The sequence below is a fragment of the Oncorhynchus nerka genome, linkage group LG7, assembly GCF_034236695.1.
Source record: "Oncorhynchus nerka isolate Pitt River linkage group LG7, Oner_Uvic_2.0, whole genome shotgun sequence".
Classification (NCBI taxonomy): domain Eukaryota; kingdom Metazoa; phylum Chordata; class Actinopteri; order Salmoniformes; family Salmonidae; genus Oncorhynchus; species Oncorhynchus nerka.
Genome location: NC_088402.1, coordinates 95,872,029 through 95,899,186, shown reverse-complemented (window position 1 = coordinate 95,899,186; position 27,158 = coordinate 95,872,029). Strand labels below are relative to the sequence as shown.

The 27,158-nt window shown below is 40.2% G+C and overlaps 1 protein-coding gene across 1 annotated transcript; it reads right to left on the bottom strand.

Moving 5' to 3' along the window:
* LOC115117149 (potassium voltage-gated channel subfamily A member 3) lies at positions 1 to 26,498 on the bottom strand. The gene is made up of 4 exons (XM_065020064.1): positions 26,113 to 26,498; positions 12,738 to 12,981; positions 1,207 to 1,674; positions 1 to 606 (listed from the first exon to the last, which is right to left on the bottom strand). Exons 1-4 carry the CDS (start codon positions 26,454 to 26,456, stop codon positions 1 to 3), a joined length of 1,662 nt encoding a protein of 553 aa, XP_064876136.1. The 5' UTR covers positions 26,457 to 26,498.
* Between the last annotated feature and the right edge of the window lie 660 nt (positions 26,499 to 27,158).

The window sequence follows — 27,158 nt, the reverse complement described above, 5'->3', positions numbered from 1 at the left end:
CTACACGTCAGTGAATATCTTCTTGTTGACGCTGACGCTGTTCACCGTGTTGTTTTGTGTCACGGTTGTCGTCGTGGTAGCGGTGGTTGCCGTGGGGAAGTTCTGCTGCTGTTTGAAGGTGCTGCTGTTCATTCCTCTGTGTTCCTCTATCACCAGGTACTCACTCTTACTGAGCGACGAAGAGCTGCTCCTCTTCCTCACCTCCCCATCCTCCTCCGTCTCGGCCGCCAGCGGCTGACAGCTGCCCACGTGGAGGTACTGCGCTTGCTCCTCGCCCTCCGTTTCCCGGTGGTAGAAGTAGTTGAAGTTGGACACGATGACGGGGACGGGCAGGGCGATGGTCAGCACGCCAGCGATGGCGCAGAGAGAGCCCACGATCTTCCCGCCGATGGTTATCGGGTGCATGTCTCCATAGCCGACAGTAGTCATGGTGACCACGGCCCACCAGAAGGCATCAGGGATGGAGCTAAAGCTGGAGTCTGGGTCGTCGGCTTCGGCGAAGTAGACGGCACTGGAGAAGAGGATGACTCCGATGAAGAGGAAGAAGATGAGCAGACCCAGCTCCCGCATGCTGGCCTTCAGGGTCTGGCCCAGGATCTGGAGCCCCTACCATAGATAGACAGAGTGAGTTCAGACCTACCATAGATATACAGAGAGAGTTCAGACCTACCATAGATAGACAGAGAGAGTTCAGACCTACCATAGATATACAGAGAGAGTTCAGACCTACCATAGATAGACAGAGAGAGTTCAGACCTACCATAGATAGACAGAGAGAGTTCAGACCTACCATAGATAGGCAGAGAGAGTTCAGACCTACCATAGATAGACAGAGAGAGTTCAGACCTACCATAGATAGACAGAGAGAGTTCAGACCTACCATAGATAGACAGAGTTCACTCTAATTAAATTAAATCAAATCAAATCAAATGTATTTATATAGCCCTTCTTACATCAGCTGATATCTCAAAGTGCTGTACAGAAACCCAGCCTAAAACCCCAAACAGCAAGTAATGCAGGTGTAGAAGCACGGTGGCTAGGATTTTTTGTTTGTTTATTGTATTAGGGCAATTGGTTTGGTTTAACGCAGCTTCAGCTTGACAGTACACACACACACAGACAGTGAGAGGGAAAGCGATGGCAACAGTGAACATCGAACACATCTTTGGAGGTTTGTCCTATATAGAGATGGTACTACATAGATACCTTGGAGTGTCTGGACAGCTTGAAGATCCTGAACACCCTGACCAGCCTGATGACCCTGAGGATGGCGAGGGACATGGCTTGCTGTCCGTTCCCCTGCTGCTCTGCCAGTTCCGTGCCCAGCGTAATGAAGTAGGGTATGATAGCAACGATATCTATAATGTTCATGATGTTCCTAGAGAAGGTGGCCTTGGAGGGACAGGCGAAGAACCGGACCAGCAGCTCGAAGGAGAACCAGATGATGCACAGCGTCTCCACCACGAAGAACGGGTCGGAGAACGGAGAGGAGAAGTACGGCTCGGTGCCGTTAATAACGGGAGCCAGAGGGACGGGCTCCTTGTGGTCCTCCCTGAACTCCGGTAACGTCTCCAGGCAGAAGATGACGATGGAGATGAGGATGACGAGCACGGATACGATGGCTATCCCCCGAGCCGGACCACTGCTCTCAGGGTACTCAAACAGCAACCACACCTTTAAGATGAGATATACTGTATTAACCACACCTTTAAGAGGAGAGGATATATACTGTATTAACCTCACCTTTAAGAGGAGATATACTGTATTAACCACACCTTTAAGAGGAGATATACTGTATTAACCACACCTTTAAGAGGAGAGGAGATATACTGTATTAACCTCACCTTTAAGAGGAGATATACTGTATTAACCACACCTTTAAGAGGAGATATACTGTATTAACCACACCTTTAAGAGGAGATATACTGTATTAACCACACCTTTAAGATGAGAGGAGATATACTGTATTAACCTCACCTTTAAGATGAGAGGAGATATACTGTATTAACCTCACCTTTAAGATTAGATATACTGTATTAACCACACCTTTAAGGGGAGATATACTGTATTAACCACACCTTTAAGAGGAGATATACTGTATTAATCTCACCTTTAAGAGGAGAGGAGATATACTGTATTAACCACACCTTTAAGAGGAGAGGAGATATACTGTATTAACCACACCTTTAAGAGGAGATATACTGTATTAACCTGACCTTTAAGAGGAGAGGAGATATACTGTATTAACCACACCTTTAAGATGAGAGGAGATATACTGTATTAACCACACCTTTAAGAGGGGAGGAGATATACTGTATTAACCTCACCTTTAAGAGGAGAGGAGATATACTGTATTAACCACACCTTTAAGAGGAGAGGAGAAATACTGTATTAACCACACCTTTAAGAGGAGATATACTGTATTAACCTCACCTTTAAGAGGAGAGGAGATATACTGTATTAACCTCACCTTTAAGAGGATATATACTGTATTAACCTCACCTTTAAGAGGAGAGGAGATATACTGTATTAACCACACCTTTAAGAGGAGATATACTGTATTAACCTCACCTTTAAGAGGATATATACTGTATTAACCACACCTTTAAGAGGAGATATACTGTATTAACCTCACCTTTAAGAGGAGATATACTGTATTAACCACACCTTTAAGATGAGATATACTGTATTAACCACACCTTTAAGAGGAGATATACTGTATTAACCACACCTTTAAGAGGAGAGGAGATATACTGTATTAACCACACCTTTAAGAGGAGATATACTGTATTAACCACACCTTTAAGATGAGAGGAGATATACTGTATTAACCTCACCTTTAAGAGGGGAGGAGATATACTGTATTAACCTCACCTTTAAGATTAGATATACTGTATTAACCACACCTTTAAGATGAGATATACTGTATTAACCACACCTTCTGTATTAAACACACCTTTAAGAGGAGATATACTGTATTAACCACACATTTAAGATGAGATATACTGTATTAACCACACCTTTAAGAGGAGAGGACATATACTGTATTAACCTCACCTTTAAGAGGAGATATACTGTATTAACCACACCTTTAAGAGGGGAGGAGATATACTGTATTAACCACACCTTTAAGAGGAGATATACTGTATTAACCTCACCTTTAAGAGGAGAGGAGATATACTGTATTAACCACACCTTTAAGATGAGAGGAGATATACTGTATTAACCACACCTTTAAGAGGGGAGGAGATATACTGTATTAACCTCACCTTTAAGAGGAGAGGAGATATACTGTATTAACCACACCTTTAAGAGGAGAGGAGAAATACTGTATTAACCACACCTTTAAGAGGAGATATACTGTATTAACCTCACCTTTAAGAGGAGAGGAGATATACTGTATTAACCTCACCTTTAAGAGGATATATACTGTATTAACCTCACCTTTAAGAGGAGAGGAGATATACTGTATTAACCACACCTTTAAGAGGAGATATACTGTATTAACCTCACCTTTAAGAGGATATATACTGTATTAACCACACCTTTAAGAGGAGATATACTGTATTAACCTCACCTTTAAGAGGAGATATACTGTATTAACCACACCTTTAAGATGAGATATACTGTATTAACCACACCTTTAAGAGGAGATATACTGTATTAACCACACCTTTAAGAGGAGAGGAGATATACTGTATTAACCACACCTTTAAGAGGAGATATACTGTATTAACCACACCTTTAAGATGAGAGGAGATATACTGTATTAACCTCACCTTTAAGAGGGGAGGAGATATACTGTATTAACCTCACCTTTAAGATTAGATATACTGTATTAACCACACCTTTAAGATGAGATATACTGTATTAACCACACCTTCTGTATTAAACACACCTTTAAGAGGAGATATACTGTATTAACCACACATTTAAGATGAGATATACTGTATTAACCACACCTTTAAGAGGAGAGGACATATACTGTATTAACCTCACCTTTAAGAGGAGATATACTGTATTAACCACACCTTTAAGAGGGGAGGAGATATACTGTATTAACCTCACCTTTAAGATTAGATATACTGTATTAACCACACCTTTAAGATGAGATATACTGTATTAACCACACCTTTAAGAGGCGATGAGATATACTGTATTAACAACACCTTTAAGAGGAGATATACTGTATTAACCACACCTTCTGTATTAACCTCACCTTTAAGAGGAGATATACTGTATTAACCACCCCTTTAAGATGAGATATACTGTATTAACCACACCTTTAAGATGAGATATACTGTATTAACGACACATTTAAGATGATATATACTGTATTAACCTCACCTTTAAGATGAGGAGATATACTGTATTAACCTCACCTTTAAGATGATATATACTGTATTAACCACACCTCTAAGATGAGAGGAGATATACTGTATTAACCACACCTTTAAGGGGATATATAGTGTATTAACCCCACCTTCTGTATTCACCACACCTTTAAGAGGAGATATACTGTATTAACCACACCTTTAAGATGATATATACTGTATTAACCTCACCTTTAAGAGGAGATATACTGTATTAACCTCACCTTTAAGAGGAGATATACTGTATTAACCACACCTCTAAGATGAGATATACTGTATTAACCTCACCTTTAATATAAGATATACTGTATTAACCTCACCTTTAAGAGGAGATATACTGTGTTAACCACACCTCTAAGATGAGATATACTGTATTAACCTCACCTTTAATATAAGATATACTGTATTAACCTCACCTCTAAGATGAGATATACTGTATTAACCACACCTTTAAGATGAGAGGAGATATACTGTGTTAACCACACCTTTAAGAGGAGAGGAGATATACTGTATTAACCTCACCTTTAAGAGGAGATATACTGTATTAACCACACCTTTAAGATGAGAGGAGATATACTGTATTAACCTCACCTTTAAGATGAGATATACTGTATTAACCTCACCTTTAAGAGGAGATATACTGTATTAACCACACCTTTAAGAGGAGAGGAGATATACTGTATTAACCACACCTTTAAGAGGAGATATACTGTATTAACCACACCTTTAAGATGATATATACTGTATTAACCACACCTTTAAGAGGAGATATACTGTATTAACCTCACCTTTAAGAGGAGAGGAGATATACTGTATTAACCACACCTTTAAGATGAGATATACTGTATTAACCTCACCTTTAAGAGGAGATATACTGTATTAACCACACCTTTAAGAGGAGATATACTGTATTAACCACACCTTTCAGAGGAGATATACTGTATTAACCACACCTTTAAGAGGAGATATACTGTATTAACCACACCTTTAAGAGGAGAGGATATATACTGTATTGACCACACCTTTAAGAGGAGAGGATATATACTGTATTAACCTCACCTTTAAGAGGAGATATACTGTATTAACCACACCTTTAAGAGGAGAGGAGATATACTGTATTAACCTCACATTTAAGAGGAGATATACTGTATTAACCACACCTTTAAGAGGAGATATACTGTATTAACCACACCTTTAAGAGGAGAGGATATATACTGTATTAACCACACCTTTAAGAGGAGATATACTGTATTAACCACACCTTTAAGAGGAGAGGAGATATACTGTATTAACCTCACCTTTAAGAGGAGATATACTGTATTAACCACACCTTTAAGAGGAGAGGAGATATACTGTATTAACCTCACCTTTAAGAGGAGAGGAGATATACTGTATTAACCTCACCTTTAAGATTAGATATACTGTATTAACCACACCTTTAAGAGGAGAGGAGATATACTGTATTAACCACACCTTTAAGATTAGATATACTGTATTAACCTCACCTTTAAGATGAGATATACTGTATTAACCACACCTTTAAGAGGAGATATACTGTATTAACCACACCTTTAAGATGAGATATACTGTATTAACCTCACCTTTAAGAGGAGATATACTGTATTAACCTCACTTTTAAGAGGAGATATACTGTATTAACCACACCTTTAAGAGGAGAGGAGATATACTGTATTAACCACACCTTTAAGAGGAGAGGAGATATACTGTATTAACCTCACCTTTAAGAGGAGAGGAGATATACTGTATTAACCACACCTTTAAGATGAGATATACTGTATTAACCACACCTCTAAGATGAGATATACTGTATTAACCACACCTCTAAGATGAGATATACTGTATTAACCACACCTTTAAGAGGAGAGGAGATATACTGTATTAACCTCACCTTTAAGATGAGATATACTGTATTAACCACACCTTTAAGATGAGGAGATATACTGTATTAACCTCACCTTTAAGAGGAGAGGAGATATACTGTATTAACCACACCTTTAAGAGGAGATATACTGTATTAACCACACCTTTACGATGAGATATACTGTATTAACCACACCTTTAAGAGGAGATATACTCTATTAACCTCACCTTTAAGAGGAGAGGAGATATACTGTATTAACCACACCTTTAAGAGATATACTGTATTAACCTCACCTTTAAGAGGAGATATACTGTATTAACCACACCTTTAAGAGGAGATATACTGTATTAACCACACCTTTAAGATGAGAGGAGATATACTGTATTAACCACACCTTTAAGAGGAGATATACTGTATTAACCACCCCTTTAAGATGAGATATACTGTATTAACCTCACCTTTAAGAGGAGATATACTGTATTAACCTCACCTTTACGATGAGATATACTGTATTAACCACACCTTTAAGATGAGATGAGATATACTGTATTAACCTCACCTTTAAGAGGATATGTACTGTATTAACCACGCCTTTAAGATGAGAGGAGATATACTGTATTAACCTCACCTTTAAGAGGAGAGGAGATATACTGTATTAACCTCACCTTTAAGAGGAGATATACTGTATTAGCCACACCTTTAAGAGGATATATACTGTATTAACCACACCTCTAAGATGAGATATACTGTATTAACCACACCTTTAAGATGAGATATACTGTATTAACCACACCTTTAAGAGGAGATATACTGTATTAACCACACCTTTAAGAGGATATATACTGTATTAACCACACCTTTAAGAGGAGAGGAGATATACTGTATTAACCTCACCTTTAAGAGGAGATATACTGTATTAACCTCACCTCTAAGATGAGATATACTGTATTAACCTCACCTTTAAGAGGATATATATACTGTATTAACCACACCTTTAAGATGAGATATACTGTATTAACCACACCTTCTGTATTAACCACACCTTTAAGAGGAGATATACTGTATTAACCACACCTTTAAGATGAGATATACTGTATTAACCTCACCTTTAAGAGGAGATATACTGTATTAACCACACCTCTAAGATGAGATATACTGTATTAACCACACCTTTAAGAGGATATATACTGTATTAACCACACCTCTAAGATGAGATATGCTGTGTTAACCACACCTTTAAGAGGAGATATACTGTATTAACCTCACCTTTAAGATTAGATATACTGTATTAACCACACATTTAAGATGAGATATACTGTATTAACCTCACCTTTAAGAGGAGATATACTGTATTAACCACACCTTTAAGAGGAGATATACTGTATTGACCACACCTTTAAGATGGGATATACTGTATTAACCACACCTTTAAGAGGCGATGAGATATACTGTATTAACAACACCTTTAAGAGGAGATATACTGTATTAACCTCACCTTTAAGAGGAGATATACTGTATTGACCACACCTTTAAGATGGGATATACTGTATTAACCACACCTTTAAGAGGAGATATACTGTATTAACCTCACCTTTCAGAGGGGAGGAGATATACTGTATTAACCACACCTTTAAGATGAGAGGAGATATACTGTATTAACCACACCTTTAAGAGGAGAGGAGATATACTGTATTAACCTCACCTTTAAGAGGAGATATACTGTATTAACCACACCTTTAAGAGGAGATGAGATATACTGTATTAACCTCACCTTTAAGAGGAGATATACTGTATTAACCACACCTTTAAGAGGAGATATACTGTATTAACCACACCTTTAAGAGGAGATATACTGTATTAACCTCACCTTTAAGAGGAGAGGAGAAATACTGTATTAACCACACCTTTAAGATGAGAGGAGATATACTGTATTAACCTCACCTTTCAGAGGAGATATACTGTATTAACCACACCTTTAAGAGGAGAGGAGATATACTGTATTAACCACACCTTTAAGAGGAGATGAGATATACTGTATTAACCACACCTTTAAGAGGAGATATACTGTATTAACCCCACCTTTAAGATGAGAGGAGATATACTGTATTAACCACACCTTTAAGAGGAGATATACTGTATTAACCACACCTTTAAGAGGAGATATACTGTATTAACCACACCTTTAAGAGGAGATATACTGTATTAACCACACCTTTAAGATGAGATATACTGTATTAACCACACCTTTAAGATTAGATATACTGTATTAACCTCACCTTTAAGAGGAGAGGAGATATACTGTATTAACCACACCTTTAAGAGGAGATATACTGTATTAACCTCACCTTTAAGAGGAGATATACTGTATTAACCACACCTTTAAGATTAGATATACTGTATTAACCTCACCTTTAAGAGGAGAGGAGATATACTGTATTAACCACACCTTTAAGAGGAGATATACTGTATTAACCTCACCTTTAAGATGAGAGGAGATATACTGTATTAACCTCACCTTTAAGAGGAGATATACTGTATTAACCACACCTTTAAGATGAGAGGAGATATACTGTATTAACCTCACCTTTAAGATGAGAGGAGATATACTGTATTAACCTCACCTTTAAGAGGAGATATACTGTATTAACCTCACCTTTAAGATTAGATATACTGTATTAACCACACCTTTAAGATGAGATATACTGTATTAACCTCACCTTTAAGAGGAGATATACTGTATTAACCACACCTTTAAGAGGAGATATACTGTATTGACCACACCTTTAAGATGGGATATACTGTATTAACCACACCTTTAAGAGGCGATGAGATATACTGTATTAACAACACCTTTAAGAGGAGAAATACTGTATTAACCTCACCTTTAAGAGGAGATATACTGTATTGACCACACCTTTAAGATGGGATATACTGTATTAACCACACCTTTAAGAGGAGATATACTGTATTAACCTCACCTTTCAGAGGGGAGGAGATATACTGTATTAACCACACCTTTAAGATGAGAGGAGATATACTGTATTAACCACACCTTTAAGAGGAGAGGAGATATACTGTATTAACCTCACCTTTAAGAGGATATATACTGTATTAACCACACCTTTAAGAGGAGATGAGATATACTGTATTAACCTCACCTTTAAGAGGAGATATACTGTATTAACCACACCTTTAAGAGGAGATATACTGTATTAACCACACCTTTAAGAGGAGATATACTGTATTAACCTCACCTATAAGAGGAGAGGAGAAATACTGTATTAACCACACCTTTAAGATGAGAGGAGATATACTGTATTAACCTCACCTTTCAGAGGAGATATACTGTATTAACCACACCTTTAAGAGGAGAGGAGAGATACTGTATTAACCACACCTTTAAGAGGAGATGAGATATACTGTATTAACCACACCTTTAAGAGGAGATATACTGTATTAACCCCACCTTTAAGATGAGAGGAGATATACTGTATTAACCACACCTTTAAGAGGAGATATACTGTATTAACCACACCTTTAAGAGGAGATATACTGTATTAACCACACCTTTAAGAGGAGATATACTGTATTAACCACACCTTTAAGATGAGATATACTGTATTAACCACACCTTTAAGATTAGATATACTGTATTAACCTCACCTTTAAGAGGAGAGGAGATATACTGTATTAACCACACCTTTAAGAGGAGATATACTGTATTAACCTCACCTTTAAGAGGAGATATACTGTATTAACCACACCTTTAAGATTAGATATACTGTATTAACCTCACCTTTAAGAGGAGAGGAGATATACTGTATTAACCACACCTTTAAGAGGAGATATACTGTATTAACCTCACCTTTAAGATGAGAGGAGATATACTGTATTAACCTCACCTTTAAGAGGAGATATACTGTATTAACCACACCTTTAAGATGAGAGGAGATATACTGTATTAACCTCACCTTTAAGATGAGAGGAGATATACTGTATTAACCTCACCTTTAAGAGGAGAGGAGATATACTGTATTAACCACACCTTTAAGATGAGAGGAGATATACTGTATTAACCTCACCTTTAAGAGGAGATATACTGTATTAAACACACCTTTAAGATGATATATACTGTATTAACCTCACCTTTAAGAGGAGAGGATATATACTGTATTAACCTCACCTTTAAGAGGAGATATACTGTATTAACCTCACCTTTAAGATTAGATATACTGTATTAACCACACCTTTAAGAGATATACTGTATTAACCACACCTTTAAGAGGAGATATACTGTATTAACCACACCTTTAAGAGGAGATATACTGCATTAACCTCACCTTTAAGAGGAGAGGAGATATACTGTATTAACCACACCTTTAAGATGAGATATACTGTATTAACCACACCTTTAAGAGGAGAGGAGATATACTGTATTAACCACACCTTTAAGAGGAGATATACTGTATTAACCACACCTTTAAGATGAGAGGAGATATACTGTATTAACCTCACCTTTAAGAGGAGATATACTGTATTAACCACACCTTTAAGATGAGATATACTGTATTAACCACACCTTTAAGATGAGATATACTGTATTAACCACACCTTTAAGAGGAGATATACTGTATTAACCTCACCTTTAAGATGAGAGGAGATATACTGTATTAACCTCACCTTTAAGATTAGATATACTGTATTAACCTCACCTTTAAGAGGAGATATACTGTATTAACCTCACCTTTAAGATGAGAGAAGATATACTGTATTAACCTCACCTTTAAGAGGAGATATACTGTATTAACCTCACCTTTAAGATGAGAGAAGATATACTGTATTAACCTCACCTTTAAGAGGAGATATACTGTATTAACCACACCTTTAAGAGGAGATATACTGTATTAACCTCACCTTTAAGATGAGATATACTGTATTAACCTCACCTTTAAGAGATATTCTGTATTAACCACACCTTTAAGATGAGATATACTGTATTAACCTCACCTTTAAGATGAGATATACTGTATTAACCTCACCTTTAAGATGAGATATACTGTATTAACCTCACCTTTAAGATGAGATGAGATATACTTTATTAACCACACCTTTAAGATTAGATATACTGTATTAACCACACCTTTAAGAGGAGAGGAGATATACTGTATTAACCCCACCTTTAAGATTAGATATACTGTATTAACCACACCTTTAAGATGAGATATACTGTATTAACCACACCTTTAAGAGGAGAGGAGATATACTATATTAACCTCACCTTTAAGAGGAGAGGAGATATACTGTATTAACCTCACCTTTAAGATGAGATATACTGTATTAACCACACCTTTAAGATGAGATATACTGTATTAACCACACCTTTAAGAGGAGAGGAGATATACTGTATTAACCTCACCTTTAAGAGGAGATATACTGTATTAACCCCACCTTTAAGATTAGATATACTGTATTAACCTCACCTTTAAGATGAGATATACTGTATTAACCACACCTTTAAGGGGAGATATACTGTATTAACCACACCTTCTGTATTAACCACACCTTTAAGAGGAGATATACTGTATTAACCACACCTTTAAGATGAGATATACTGTATTAACCTCACCTTTAAGAGGAGATATACTGTATTAACCACACCTCTAAGATGATATATACTGTATTAACCACACCTTTAAGAGGAGATATACTGTATTAACCACACCTTTAAGAGGAGATATACTGTATTAACCACACCTTTAAGAGGAGAGGAGATATACTGTATTAACCACACCTTTAAGAGGAGATATACTGTATTAACCTCACCTTTAAGATGAGATATACTGTATTAACCACACCTTTAAGAGGAGATATACTGTATTAACCACACCTTTAAGATGAGCTATACTGTATTAACCACACCTTTAAGATGAGATATACTGTATTAACCTCACCTTTAAGAGATATTCTGTATTAACCTCACCTTTAAGAGATATTCTGTATTAACCTCACCTTTAAGAGATATTCTGTATTAACCTCACCTTTAAGATATATTCTGTATTAACCTCACCTTTAAGAGATATTCTGTATTAACCTCACCTTTAAGAGATATTCTGTATTATTATTATGACATTATGTTGTTTTCATCTGTCTTTTAAATTCCTTTCTCAAGGGAGCATCAACATTTTACATTTACGTAATGTAGCAGACGCCCTTATCCAGAGAAACTGCATACATTTTCACGTACTGGTCGCCCGTTGGAATCCGAACCACAACCCTGGCTCTACCAACTGAGACACTCAGGGTAACCAGTAGAAGAAAGGGAAGAGCTAGAAGGTTCTCTTTGGTAAAGGTGTAAATGTATCATTAAAAGAAAAATCAAGGATGCTGTTATTGTTACGGCATGTTCAATGGAACAAACATTTCTAAACTCATTTCTAAACTCTGACTCTGTTTTGTCAGAGTTTGTCTGTGTTCAACCATACCTGCCTCTGCAGCTCATTGTCAGGCAGTGGTCTCTCCTCTTCTTTAATAAAACCCTCATCCTCTCTGAACTTCTCCATGGCCTCTTCTCCCAGCTCGTAGAAGCGGATCTCCTCAGAGAAGATGTCTATGGGCACGTTGACAGGTCTCCTGATACGCCCGCCTGACTGGTAGTAGTAGAGGATGGCGTCGAAGCTGGGCCGGTTCCTGTCGAAGAAATACTCGTTCCTCAGAGGGTCAAAGTACCTGGAGAAAGAGAGGGGGGAATAGAGAGAGGCCGATACATATGCAGTAATACTTCATTTACAGACAGACAGAGACAAACACAGAGACAGACAGACAAATAGACATGCAGACAGACAGAGGCAGACAGGCAGACAGGCAGAGACAGACAGACAGACAGACAGACAGACAGACAGACAGACAGACAGACAGGCAGACAGGCAGGCAGGCAGGCAGGCAGGCAGGCAGGCAGGCAGAGACAAACACAGTGACAGACAGACATACAGGCAGACAGAGATATAATTGATATATTGATAGTTAATTGATTAATTGTCAGCAGTAGGCATGACGTGTTAAGACAATAACCAGTAGAGAGTATGTCCTTCTGTATCTCATCCTGGTCTTAAGGTTAGAGTTACCATAAAGTACAATACAATAAATAGTCAACAGTTAAAGTACCTCATAACAAATCGGGTCAACATCAGGGGATATCTTTATTTCAACTAGATCTCACAGTCTCACGTCACAATTAGATGTTCATCCATGTTTCTCAAACATTACATTTCAAAGTTGTTCCAAATGTTGTACCAAACGAAGTGTTTAGGGTGAAGTTTAGACATTAACACCACATTTTTAAGGTAAAGGTTAGACATTTGTCTCAGAAATCTCAAGGTTAGACATTAACTCAGAGTGGTTAAAGTAAAGGATAAGGCTTAAAACAAAAATATCAAGAACACCTTTCTATGACTGGATTCGAACTTGCAGAGGCAGATGCTTAAGCCCATCCCCAACTCCCTCGAGAAACCTACTTGAAGGTAACATCGCTCACTGCTGCCCCTAGTGGTCGAATTCCACTTCATCTCCAGGTGTGGACGGACATCAAATAGTGACTTGTATCACAGGTGACCCGGCTGATTTATCTATATATTTCCTGACAACAAGGTTGATGAAATCCGAGCAAGGGTAGCATTCCAGAGGGACATCAGAGACTGTAACGTTCTTTGCTTCACGGAAACATGGCTCACTGGAGAGACGCTATCGGAGACGGTGCAGCCAGCTGGTTTCTCCACGCATCGCGCCGACAGAAACAAACATCTTTCTGGTAAGAAGAGGGGCGGGAGCATATGCTTCATGGTTAACGTGACGTGGTGTGGCCTAAACAACATACAGGAACTCATGTCCTTCTGTTCACCTGATTTAGAATTCCTCACAATCTACTGTCGACCGCATTATCTACCAAGGGAATTCTCTTCGATTATAATCACAGCCGTATATATTACCACCCGAGCAGACACATCGATGGCTCTGAACTAACTTTATTTGACTCTTTGCAAACTGGAATCCATATATCCGGAGGCTGCATTCATTGTAGCTGGGGATTTTAACAAGGCTAATCTGAAAACAAGACTCCCTAAATTTTATCAGCATATCGATTGCACAACCAGGGCTGGAAAAACCTTGGATCATTGCTATTCCAACTTCCGCGACGCATATAAGGCTCTGCCCCGCTCTCCTTTCGGAAAAGCTGACCACGACATTTTGTTGATCCCTGCCTACAGACAGAAACTAAAACAAGAAGCTCCCGCGCTGAGGTCTGTTCAACGCTAGTCCGACCAATCTGATTCCACACTCCAAGACTGCTTCCATCACGTGGACTGGGATATGTTCCGTATTGCGTCAGACAACAACATTGACGAATACGCTGATTCGGTGAGCGAGTTCATTAGAACGTGTGTTGAAGATGTCGTTCCCATAGCAACGATTAAAACATTCCCAAACCAGAAACCGTGGATTGATGGCAGCATTCGCGTGAAACTGAAAGTGCGAACCACTGCTTTTAATCAGGGCAAGGTGACTGGAAACATGACCGAATACAAACAGTGTAACTATTCCCTCCGCAAGGCAATCAAACAAGCTAAGCGTCAGTATAAAGACAAAGTAGAATCTCAATTCAACGGCTCAGACACAAGAGGTATGTGGCAGGGTCTACAGTCAATCACGGATTACAAAAAGAAAACCAGCCTCGTCAAGGACCAGGATTTCTTGCTCCCAGGCAGACTAAATAACTTTTTTGCCCGCTTTGAGGACAATACAGTGCCACTGACACTGCCCGCAACTAAAACATGCGGACTCTCCTTCACTGCAGCCGACGTGAGGAAAACATTTAAACATGTCAACCCTCGCAAGGCTGCAGGCCCTGATGGCATCCCCAGCCGCGCCCTCAGAGCATGCGCAGACCAGCTGGCTGGTGTGTTTACGGGCATATTCAATCAATCCCTATCCCAGTCTGTTGTTCCCACATGCTTCAAGAGGGCCACCATTGTTCCTGTTCCCAAGAAAGCTAAGGTAACTGAGCTAAACGACTACCGCCCCGTATCACTCACGTCATCATGAAGTGCTTTGAGAGACTAGTCAAGGACCATATCACCTCCACCCTACCTGACACCCTAGACCCACTCCACTCCAATTTGCTTACCGCCCAAATAGGTCCACAGACGATGCAATCTCAACCACACTGCACACTGCCCTAACCCAATCAGAACAAGAGGAATACCTATGTGAGAATGCTGTTCATCGACTACAGCTCGGCATTTAACACCATAGTGCCCTCCAAGCTCGTCATCAAGCTCGAGACTCTGGGTCTCGACCCCGCCCTGTGCAACTGGGTACTGGACTTCCTGACGGGCCGCCCCCAGGTGGTGAGGGTAGGCACCAACATCTCCATCCCACTGATCCTCAACACTGGGGCCCCACAAGGGTGCGTTCTGAGCCCTCTCCTGTACTCCCTGTTCACCCACGACTGCGTGGCCACGCACGCCTCCAAATCAATCATCAAGTTTGCGGACGACACAACAGTGGTAGGCTTGATTACCAACAACGATGAGAGGACCTACAGCGATGAGGTGAGGGCCCTCGGAGTGTGGTGTCAGGAAAATAACCTCACACTCAACGTCAACAAAACTAAGGAGATGATTGTGGACTTCAGGAAACAGCAGAGGGAACACCCCCCTATCCACATCGATGGAACAGTAGTGGAGAGGGTAGTACGTTTTAAGTTCCTCGGCGTACACATCACAGACAAACTGAATTGGTCCACCCACACACACTGCATCGTGAAGAAGGCGCAGCAGCGCCTCTTCAACCTCAGGAGGCTGAAGAAATTCGGCTTGTCACCAAAAGCACTCACAAACTTCTACAGATGCACAATCGAGAGCATCCTGTCGGGCTGCATCACCCCCTGGTATGGCAACTGCTCCGCCCACAACCGTAAGGCTCTCCAGAGGGTAGTGAGGTCTGCACAACGCATCACTGGGGGCAAACTACCTGCCCTCCAGGACACCTACACAACCCGATGTCACAGGAAGGCCATACAGATCATCAAGGACAACAACCACCCAAGCAACTGCCTGTTCACCCCGCTATCATCCAGAAGGCGAGGTCAGTACAGGTGGGTGCATCAAAGCTGGGACCTGAGAGACTGAAAAACAGCTTCTATCTCAAGGCCATCAGACTGTTAAACAGCCACCACTAACATTGAGTGGCTGCTGCCAACACACTGACTCAACTCCAGCCACTTTAATAATGGGAATTGATGGGAAATGATGTAAAATATATTACTAGCCACTTTAAACAATGCTACCTAATATAATGTTTACATACCCTACATTATTCATCTCATATGTATACGTATATACTGTACTCTATATCATCTACTGCATCCTTATGTAATACATGTATCACTAGCCACTTTAACTATGCCACTTTGTTTACATACTCATCTCATATGTATATACTGCACTCAATACCATCTACTGTATCTTGCCTATGCCGCTCTGTACCATCACTCATTCATATATCTTTATGTACATATTCTTTATCCCCTTACACTTGTGTCTATAAGGTAGTAGTTTTGGAATTGTTAGCTAGATTACTTGTTGGTTATTACTGCATTGTCGGAACTAGAAGCACAAGCATTTCACTACACTCGCATTAACATCTGCTAACCATGTGTATGTGACAAATAAAATTTGATTTGATTTGATCCTGTTTAACTACTGTCCATACTATGCACACCATTATATAGATTTATATTCTGGACTTTGGCTCCTTCTGATATTTCTTCATGTATTTATTTAATCTGTTTTGATGATGTGTGTATTGTTAGGTATTACAGCACTGTTGGAGGTAGGAACATTTCACACTTTCGAATACGATTTGATTTGATTAGATTTGATATCTTATTTTATGCGATATAAGGAGTATTTGGTATTTTAAGCAAAAGCAGAAGCTACTCTTCTTGGGGTCCAAACTAAACATGTATCACGACATAATACAGAACATTAATAGACAAGAAGGACAGAACTACGTAAAAAACACACGTAGCCTACATATCAATACACACAAACTATCTAGGTCCAATATGGGAGAGACGTTGTGCTGTGAGGTGTTGCTTTATCTGTTTTGTTAAACCAGGTTTGCTGTTTATTTGAGATGGAAGGAAGTTCCATGCGATAATGACTCTATAAAATGCTGCATCTTGAATTTGTTCTGGATTTGGGGACTGTGAAAAGCCCCCAGGTGGCATGTCTGGTGGGATAAGTGTGTGTGTCAGAGCTGTGTGTAAGTTGACGATGCAAAACATGTGGGATTTTCAACACATGCATGTTTCCTATAAAAAGAAGTGATGCAGTCAGTCTGAATGTGGTAGGAACATCACATCATACAGTTGAAGTCGGAAGTTTGCATACACCTTAGCCAAGTACATTTAAACTCAGTTTTTCACAATTCCTGACATTTAATCCTAGTAAAAATTCCCTGTATTAGGTCAGTTAGGATCACCACTTCATTTTAAGAATGTGAAATGTCAGAATAATGGTAGAGAGAATTATTTATTTCAGCTTTCATTTCTTTCATCACATTCCCAGTGGGTCAGAAGTTTACATACACGCAATTAGTATTTGGTAGCATTGCCTTTAAATTGTTTAACTTGGGTCAAATGTTACGGGTAGCCTTCCACAAGCTTCCCACAATAAGTTGGGTGAATTTTGACCCATTCCACCTGACAGAGCTGGTGTAACTGAGTCAGGTTTGTAGGCCTCCTTGCTTGCACACGCTTTTTCAGGTCTGCCCACAAAATGTTCTATAGGATTGAGGTCAGGGCTTTGTGATGGCCACTCCAATACCTTGACTTTGTTGTCCTTAAGCCATTTTGCCACAACTTTGGAAGTATGATTGGGGTCATTGTCCATTTGGAAGACCCATTTGTGACCAAGTTTTAACTGATGTCTTGAGATGTTGCTTCAATATATCCACATAATTTTCCTCGTCATGGTACCATCTATTTTGTGAAGTGCACCAATCCCTCCTGCAGCACCCCCACATCATGATGCTGCCACCCACGTGCTTCACGGTTGGGATGGTGTTCTTCGGCTTGCAAGCCTCCCCCCTTTTTCCTCCAAACATAACAATGGTCATTATGGCAAAACAGTTATATTTGTGTTTCATCAGACCAGAGGACATTTGTCCAAAAAGTACGATATTTTGGTCTGGCAGTTTTGGAGCAGAGGCTTCTTCCTTGCTGAGCGGCCTTTCAGGTTATGTCGATATAGTACTCGATTTACTGTGGATATAGATACTTTTGTACCAGTTTCCTCCAGCATCTTCACAAGGTCCTTTGCTGTTGTTCTGGGATTGATTTTCACATTTCACACCAAAGTACGTTCATCTTTAGGAGACAAAACTCGTCTCTTTCCTGAGCGGTATGACAGCTGCGTGTTTACACTCGCGTACTATTGTTTGTACAGATTAAAGTGGCACCTTCAGGCGTTTGGAATTTGCTCCCAAGCGTGAATCAGTCTTGTGTAGGTCTACAGTTTTTTATCCTGAGGTCTAGCTGATTTCTTTTGATTTTCCCATGATGTCAAGCAAAGAGGCACTGGGTTTGAAGGTAGTTCTTGAAATACATCCACAGGTATACCTCCAATTTACTCAAATGATGACAATTAGCCTATCAGAAGCTTCTAAAGCTATGACATCATTTTCTGGAATTTTCCAAGCTGTTTAAAGGCACAGTCAACTTAGTGTATGTAAACTTCTGAGCCACTGGAATTGTGATACAATGAATTATAAGTGAAATAATCTGTCTGTAAACAATTGTTGGAAAAATTACTTGTGTCATGCACAAAGTAGATGTCCTAACCGACTTGCCAAAACTAGTTTGTTAACAAGACATTTATGGAGCGATTTATTTTATTTTTTATTTCACCTTTATTTAACCAGGTGGGCTAGTTGAGAACAAGTTCTCATTTACAACTGCGACCTGGCCAAGATAAAGCAAAGCAGTTCGACACATACAACGACACAGAGTTACACATGGAGTAAAACAAACATACAGTCAATAATACAGTATAAACAAGTCTATTTACGATGTGAGCAAATGAGGTGAGATAAGGGAGGTAAAGGCAAAAAAGGCCATGGTGGCAAAGTAAATACAATATAGCAAGTAAAACACTGAAAATGGTAGATTTGCAGTGGAAGAATGTGCAAAGTAGAGAGAAATAATGGGGTGCAAAGGAGCTAAATGTATAAATAAATAAATACAATAGGGGGAGAGGTAGTTGTTTGGGATAAATTATAGATGGGCTGTGTACAGGTGCAGTAATCTGTGAGCTGCTTTGACAGCTGGTGCTTAAAGCTAGTGAGGGAGATAAGTGTTTCCAGTTTCAGAGATTTTTGTAGTTCGTTCCAGTCATTGGCAGCAGAGAACTGGAAGGAGAGGCAGCCAAGGGAAGAATTGGTTTTGGGGGTGACCAGAGAGATATACCTGCTGGAGCGCGTGCTACAGGTGGGTGCTGTTATAATGACCAGCGAGCTGAGATAAGGTGGGACTTTACCTTGCAGGGTCTTGCAGATGACCTGGAGCCAGTGGGTTTGGCGACGAGTATGAAGCGAGGGCCAGCCAACGAGAGCATACAGGTCGCAGTGGTGGGTAGTATATGGGGCTTTGGTGACAAAACAGATGGCACTGTGATAGACTGCATCCAGTTTATTGAGTGGAGTGTTGGAGGCTATTTTGTAAATGACATCGCCAAAGTCGAGGATCAGTAGGATGGTCAGTTTTACAAGGGTATGTTTGGCAACATGAGTGAAGGATGCTTTGTTGCGAAATAGGAAGCCAATTCTTGATTTAACTTTGGATTAGAGATGTTTGATGTGAGTCTGGAAGGAGAGTTTACAGTCTATCCAGACACCTAGGTATATGTAGTTGTCCACATATTCTAAGTCAGAGCCGTCCAGAGGAGTGATGTTGAACAGGCGGGAGGGTGTGGGCAGGAATCGGTTGAAGGGCATGCATTTAGTTTTACTTGTATTTAAGAGCAATTGGAGGCCACGGAAGGAGAGTTGTATGGCATTGAAGCTCGTCTGGAAGGCTGTTAACTTCTTATGGTATAAGAGACGCGCTGCATTTTCCCTGGTTTTGGCCAGGTGGGGCTGGATTCACAACGAGTGTAGCTTTAATTTAGTATCTTACATGTGTGATTTAATGAAAGTTTATTTTAATTTGCCGCGCTGCATTTTCCACCTGGCCAAAACCAGGGAAAATGCAGCGCGGCAAATTAAAATAAACTTTCATTAAATCACACATGTAAGATACTAAATTAAACTTATGAATCCAGCCGACATGTCAGATTTTAAAAAGGCGTTTCGGCGAAAGCATAAGAAGCTATTATCTGATGATAGCACAACAGTAAACAAAGAGAGTAGCATATTTCAACCCTGCAGGCGCTATACAAAACGCAGAAATAAAATATAAAACGTAACTTACCTTTAACGAGCTTCTTTTGTTGGCACTCCAATATGTCCCAAAAAACATCATAATTGGTCATTTTGTTCGATTCATTCCGTCCATATATATCCAAAATGTCAATTTATTTGGCGGGTTTGATCCAGAAAAAACAGCTTCCAAATTGCGCAAAGTCACTACAAAATATTTCAAAAGTTACCTGTAAACTTTGCCAAAACATTTCAAACTACTTCTGTAATACAACTTTAGGTATTTCTAAACGTTAATAATCAATCAAATTGAAGACGGGTCTATCTGTTTTCAATAGAGGACAAGAGGAAACTAACGCTACTTTTCAAGTCTTGCACAACTCTCAACAGTGTTACCCATTTCCTAGTTGGCCCTACTTCTTCATTGCACAAAGGAATAACCTCAACCAAATTCTAAAGACTGGTGACATCCAGTGGAAGCGGTGGGAACTGAAAAGAAGTTCCAAAGAAATATTGCATCCCAAGGAGAGCTCACTGAGCAGACAGAGACCTAAAAAAAAATAATAAATCTGAACGGTAGAATACAGAATGGTGTCATCTGCGTGGAGGTGGATCAGAGAATCGCCAGGAGCAAGAGAGATAGGTCTGTAGCAGTTAGGGTCAAGAGTGCTTTCCAATCTTTGGGAATCTCAGACGACACGAAAGAGAGGTTGAACAGGCTAGTAATAGGGGTTGCAACAATTTCGGCAGATCATTTTTAGAAAGAAAGGATTGTCTAGCCCGGCTGATTTGTAGGGCTCCAGATTTTGCAGCTCTTTCGGAACATCAGCTGACTGGATTTGGGAGAAGGAGAAATGGAGAAGGCTTGGGAGAGTTGCTGTGGGGGGTGCAGTGCTGTTGACCGGGGTAGGAGTAGCCAGGTGGAAAGCATGGCCAGCCGTAGAAAAATGCTAATTGAAATTCTCAATTATAGTCGATTTATCAGTGGTGACAGTGTTTCCTATCTTCAGTGCAGTGGGCAGCTGGGAGGAGGTGTTCTTATTCTCCATGGACTTTACAGTGTCCCAGAACTTTTTTGAGTTAGTGTTGCAGGAAGCAAATTTCTGCTTGAAAAAGCTAGCCTTGGCTCTTCTAACTGCCTATGTACATTGGTTTCTAGCTTCCCTGAAAAGTTGCATATCACGGGGCTGTTCGATGCTAATGCAGAACGCCATAGGATGTTTTTGTGTTGGTTAAGGGCAGTCAGGTCTGGGGAGAACCAAGGGCTATATCTGTTCCTGGTTCTACATTTCTTGAATGGGGCATGCTTATTTAAGATGGTAAGGAAGTCATTTAAAAAAAATAACCAGGCATCCTCTACTGACGGGATGAGATCAATATCCTTCCAGGATACCCGGGCCTGGTCGATTAGAAAGGCCTGCTCGCTGAAGTGTTTCAGGGAGCGTTTTACAGTGATGAGTGGAGGTTGTTTGACCGCTGACCCATTACGGATGCAGGCAATGAGGCAGTGATCGCTGAGATTGAGTAACGTCGCGACGGAGGAGCCAGCCGGATAACTCCCTCGGGCAGATAACGTCGGTAGTCCAGTTGTGAAGGCCCGGTGGGGCTCCGCATCGGCAGTAAAACGGGTCCGGATAGGTAATTGTAGCCCAGGAGTGGCTGATGGAACTCTTCAGCTGGCTAGCTCCGGAATAATTGATGTTTGCTCCGGGATCAACGTAAGCCAATAGTCACACGGATAGCAGCTAGCTAGCTGCGAGATCCAGGTGTAAATGTCCAGAAACCGTGGTTAGCTCAATACTAACTTTAGCCAGTAAACTGGCTAGCTTCTGGCTAGCTTCTGGCTAGCTTCTGGTTAGCTTCTAGCTAGCTTCTGGTTAGCTGGTGGTTAGCTTCTGGTTGGCTTCTGGTTAGCTTCTGGTTAGCTTCTGGCTAGCTGCTGGTTGGCTTCTGTCTAGCTTCTGGCTAGCTTCTGGCTAGCTTCTATTATGGATTTCAAATTTGAGGTAATATTTTTTTTCTTCTTTTTTTTAGTTAAACTAGTTAATGACTCCAACCTGTGTGTGTTACTTAAGATCTCAACTGTATATGGCTGTATATGGCTGTATATGGCTGTATGATCTCTGTGATCTCTGTGGTTACTTGTATCCTGTATAGGGTGAACTCTATATGCAAAAAGGTTAAATGGTCCTCTTAGGAATTCTGTCTTATTTACATTGGTCTCGTCCCATACACAAGCCTCTAAATGCTGTGACACCCTGTGGACATTGGGCCCTGGGAGTGTTTATGTTACTGTAAACTCAGTGTGGTTTAATTGGTCAATGGTGGTTCGTTTTGGGTTCAAAGGTTACACGTTCAGATGTTACAAATGGATTTGAATGTATCTCATCCAGTACACGGAGGAAGGTTGTATCATCAATTCTCATTTCTTAGGCTTCTAGGCTTCGTAAGCGTCTCTTTGTTCATGCTTTGTCCTGTATATTAACCTTAGGATCTATACGCTTGGAATAATGCCTTGTAATGTCTGTTAATGCTTTGTAACTTAAGCTTTATGCCTTGTCTGTGAATCCATTAGTTTTACAATGTTAATTAAATATCTGCCTTTGATATAGACAATTCTCAGACTAATTCTCGCTAAGGTCAACTCATCAAGTATATTTTAATTATCTTTATGGAGTCAGATAAATAAGTTAATTTCTTCGTTTTATTATGAGTCACAAGTGAGGTATTTATAATATCATATAAACTGTACTGTGCACTACAAGCGTATAGAAACAGTGTAGTAATCTACAGTGGAAGAAACAGTGTAGTAATCTACAGTGGAAGAAACAGTGTAGTAATCTACAGTGGAAGAAACAGTGTAGTAATCTACAGTGGAAGAAACAGTGTAGTAATCTACAGTGGAAGAAACAGTGTAGTAATCTACAGTGGAAGAAACAGTGTAGTAATCTACAGTGGAAGAACCAGTGTAGTAATCTACAGTGGAAGAAACAGTGTAGTAATCTACAGTGGAAGAAACAGTGTAGTAATCTACAGTGGAAGAAACAGTGTAGTAATCTACAGTGGAAGAAACAGTGTAGTAATCTACAGTGGAAGAAACAGTATAGTAATCTACAGTGGAAGAAACAGTGTAGTAATCTACAGTGGAAGAAACAGTGTAGTAATCTACAGTGGAAGAAACAGTGTAGTAATCTACAGTGGAAGAAACAGTGTAGTAATCTACAGTGGAAGAAACAGTGTAGTAATCTACAGTGGAAGAACCAGTGTAGTAATCTACAGTGGAAGAAACAGTGTAGTAATCTACAGTGGAAGAAACAGTGTAGTAATCTACAGTGGAAGAAACAGTGTAGTAATCTACAGTGGAAGAAACAGTGTAGTAATCTACAGTGGAAGAAACAGTGTAGTAATCTACAGTGGAAGAAACAGTGTAGTAATCTACAGTGGAAGAAACAGTGTAGTAATCTACAGTGGAAGAAACAGTGTAGTAATCTACAGTGGAAGAAACAGTGTAGTAATCTACAGTGGAAGAAACAGTGTAGTAATCTACAGTGGAAGAAACAGTGTAGTAATCTACAGTGGAAGAAACAGTGTAGTAATCTACAGTGGAAGAAACAGTGTAGTAATCTACAGTGGAAGAAACAGTATGTGAACACTTTGGAGTTAACTGGATTTCTACATAAATTAGTCATAAAATGTTATCTGATCTTCACAACAATAGACAAACACAGTGCGCTTAAACAAAGAACTAATATTATATTTTTCTTGTCTACATTGATCATTGACATCATAAACATTCACATTGTAGGTTGGGAAAGGTATGTGAACCTCCCCCTAGGCTAATGACTTCTCCAAAAGCTAATTGGAGTCAGGAGTCATCTAACCTGGAGTCCAATCAATGAGATGAGATTGGAGACGGTTGTTAGAGCTGCCTTGCCCTATAAAAAACACTCACAACATTTGAGTTTGCTATTTACAAGAAGCATTGCCTGATGTGAACCATGCCTCAAACAAAATATCTCAAAAGACATAAGATTAAGAATGGTTGACTTGCATAAAGCTGGAAAGGGTTACAAAAGTATCTCTAAAAGCCTTGATGTTCATCAACTCACGGTAAGACAAATTGTCTCGTAAAACACTAACCAAGAATGGTGTTCATGGGAGGACACCACGGTAGAATCCACTGCTGTCCAAAAAAAACATTGTTGCACGTTTGAAGTTCGCAAAAGTGCACCTGGATGTTCCACATCGCTAATGGCAAAATATTCTGTGGACAGATGAAACTATAGTTGAGTTGTTTGGAAGGAACACACAACACTATGTGTGGAGAAAAAGAGGCACAGCAACATCAAAACCTCATCCCAACTGTAAAGTCTGGTGGAGGGAGCATCATGGTTTGGGGCTGCTTTGCTGCCTCAGGGCCTGGACAACTTGCTATCATCGACAGAAAAATGAATTCACAAGTTTATCAAGACATTTTGCAGGAGAATGTAAGGCTATCTCTCTGCCAATTGAAGCTTAACAGAAGTTGGGTGATGCAACAGGACAACGACCCAAAACACAGCAGTAAATCAACAACAGAATGGCTTCAACAGAAGACAATACGGCCTTCTGGAGTGGCACAGTCAGAGTCCTGACCTCAACCCGATTGAGATGCAGTGTCCTGACCTCAACCCGATTGAAATGCAGTGTCCTGACCTCAACCCGATTGAGATGCAGTGTCCTGACCTCAACCCGATTGAGATGCAGTGTCCTGACCTCAACCCGATTGAGATGCAGTGTCCTGACCTCAACCCGATTGAGATGCAGTGTCCTGACCTCAACCCGATTGAGATGCAGTGTCCTGACCTCAACCCGATTGAGATACTGTGGGATGACCTCAAGAGAGCGGTTCACACCAGACATCCCAGGAATATTACTGAACTGAAACAGTTTTGAAAAGAGGAATGGTCCAGAATTCCTCCTGATCGTTGGTGCAGGTCTGATCCACAACTACAGAAAACGTTTGGTTGAGGTTATTGCTGCCATAGTAGAGTCAACCATTTGTTAAATACAAGGGTTCACATACTTTTTCCAACCTGCACTGTGAATGTTTACCTGGTAAATAAATACATGAAAACATCTGATTGTCTGTGTGCTATCAGTTTAAGAAGACTGTGTTTCTCTATTGTGAAGATCAGATAAAAGTTTATGACCAATTTATGCAGAAATCAAGTTATTTCACATACTTTTTCTTGCCACTGTGTGGAAGTACTAAAGTCACCTCATTCTCTTCTAGGAGTTAACATACAGTATAACCAATATTACTAAAGTACTATAGTCACCTCATTCTCTTCTAGGAGTTAACATACAGTATAACCAATATTACTAAAGTACTATAGTCACCTCATTCTCTTCTTGGGGTCCCCCAGCAGGGTCTCAGGGAACTGGGAGAGGGTCTTCAGTTGAGTCTCGAAGCGCAGTCCAGAGATGTTGACGACTACGCGCTCACAGCACTCGTGGTCCGGTTGATTCCGTTCGTACCGGTCCAGAGAGTGGTGACCTGGTAGAGTCACCAACTCCTCCAACATGTTGTCTCCGCCACACGCCACCACCGTCATCACATCGACGTCTGTCTCTGTGTAGCCGTGGTTTACGAGGGTGTCGCGGTCTCGGAGGTCGGCGTGGTCCTGGTGGGTCTTGGTAATGGAAGACGGTGGGGATTGAAGGAGACTGAGGTGGTCGTCCATGTGCACGCCGAGATAGACAGACGGAGACACATGCAGGGGCACCAGCTGTTCCCCCTCCGCGAGCCCCTGTTAGCCTGCCACCACCGCGGCTTCCCCTCCTCCGTCTCCTCTCTCTCGCTCTCTCCCTGTCTGTCTGCTCTTCTCACTCAGTCTGTCTATCTCCAATTGGTGTTCACTCCCACGACGCGAGAGCTGTGGTTTATAAACATGCGAGCACTACCCCAGTCCCTGGCAGGCAACCCCCTCTCTCTCTCTCTCTCTCTCCTCTCTTTCTCTCCTCTCTCTCCTATCAGAGCCTGGACAGACATAAACACTGAGTATCAGACGCGTCACAACCCGACTCTTTGGGTGTGCCCACAACATGAATTATGAATTAAACGACAAGCAGGACGGCACCTTTTGATCAAGGTGACCGAGGACATTATTGGGTAGATATAGGTTAATAGTGTGTAATCAAAGGGGCTGAAAATCATAAAAAATATTACCTTTGTGGGAGTCTATAGACAACGTTTGACAACACCGAGTAGCTGATTGTTTCCCTGGCACTGTTGTTTCCAAATGGTAAAGTTTGAGCCTTTGTCGCAAAAATGACATCCAAGTCTTACCGATATTAGCATGTTTCACAAATCATGTTTAGATAATCTACTAGCTTCACAATCAATTCTAAATACTTTCGGATTAAACTAAACACACTTATCCATA

Bases quoted from the DNA above. Each gene is read 5' to 3' on its own strand.
- LOC115117149 (XM_065020064.1), bottom strand. From the start codon at position 26,456: ATGGACGACCACCTCAGTCTCCTTCAATCCCCACCGTCTTCCATTACC. The intron at 12,982-26,112 runs GTGACTATAGTA...CTCTTTCTCCAG, and splicing joins GACCCCAAGAAGAGAATGAG to GTACTTTGACCCTCTGAGGA. The intron at 1,675-12,737 runs GTATGGTTGAAC...CTCATCTTAAAG, and splicing joins ACAATGAGCTGCAGAGGCAG to GTGTGGTTGCTGTTTGAGTA.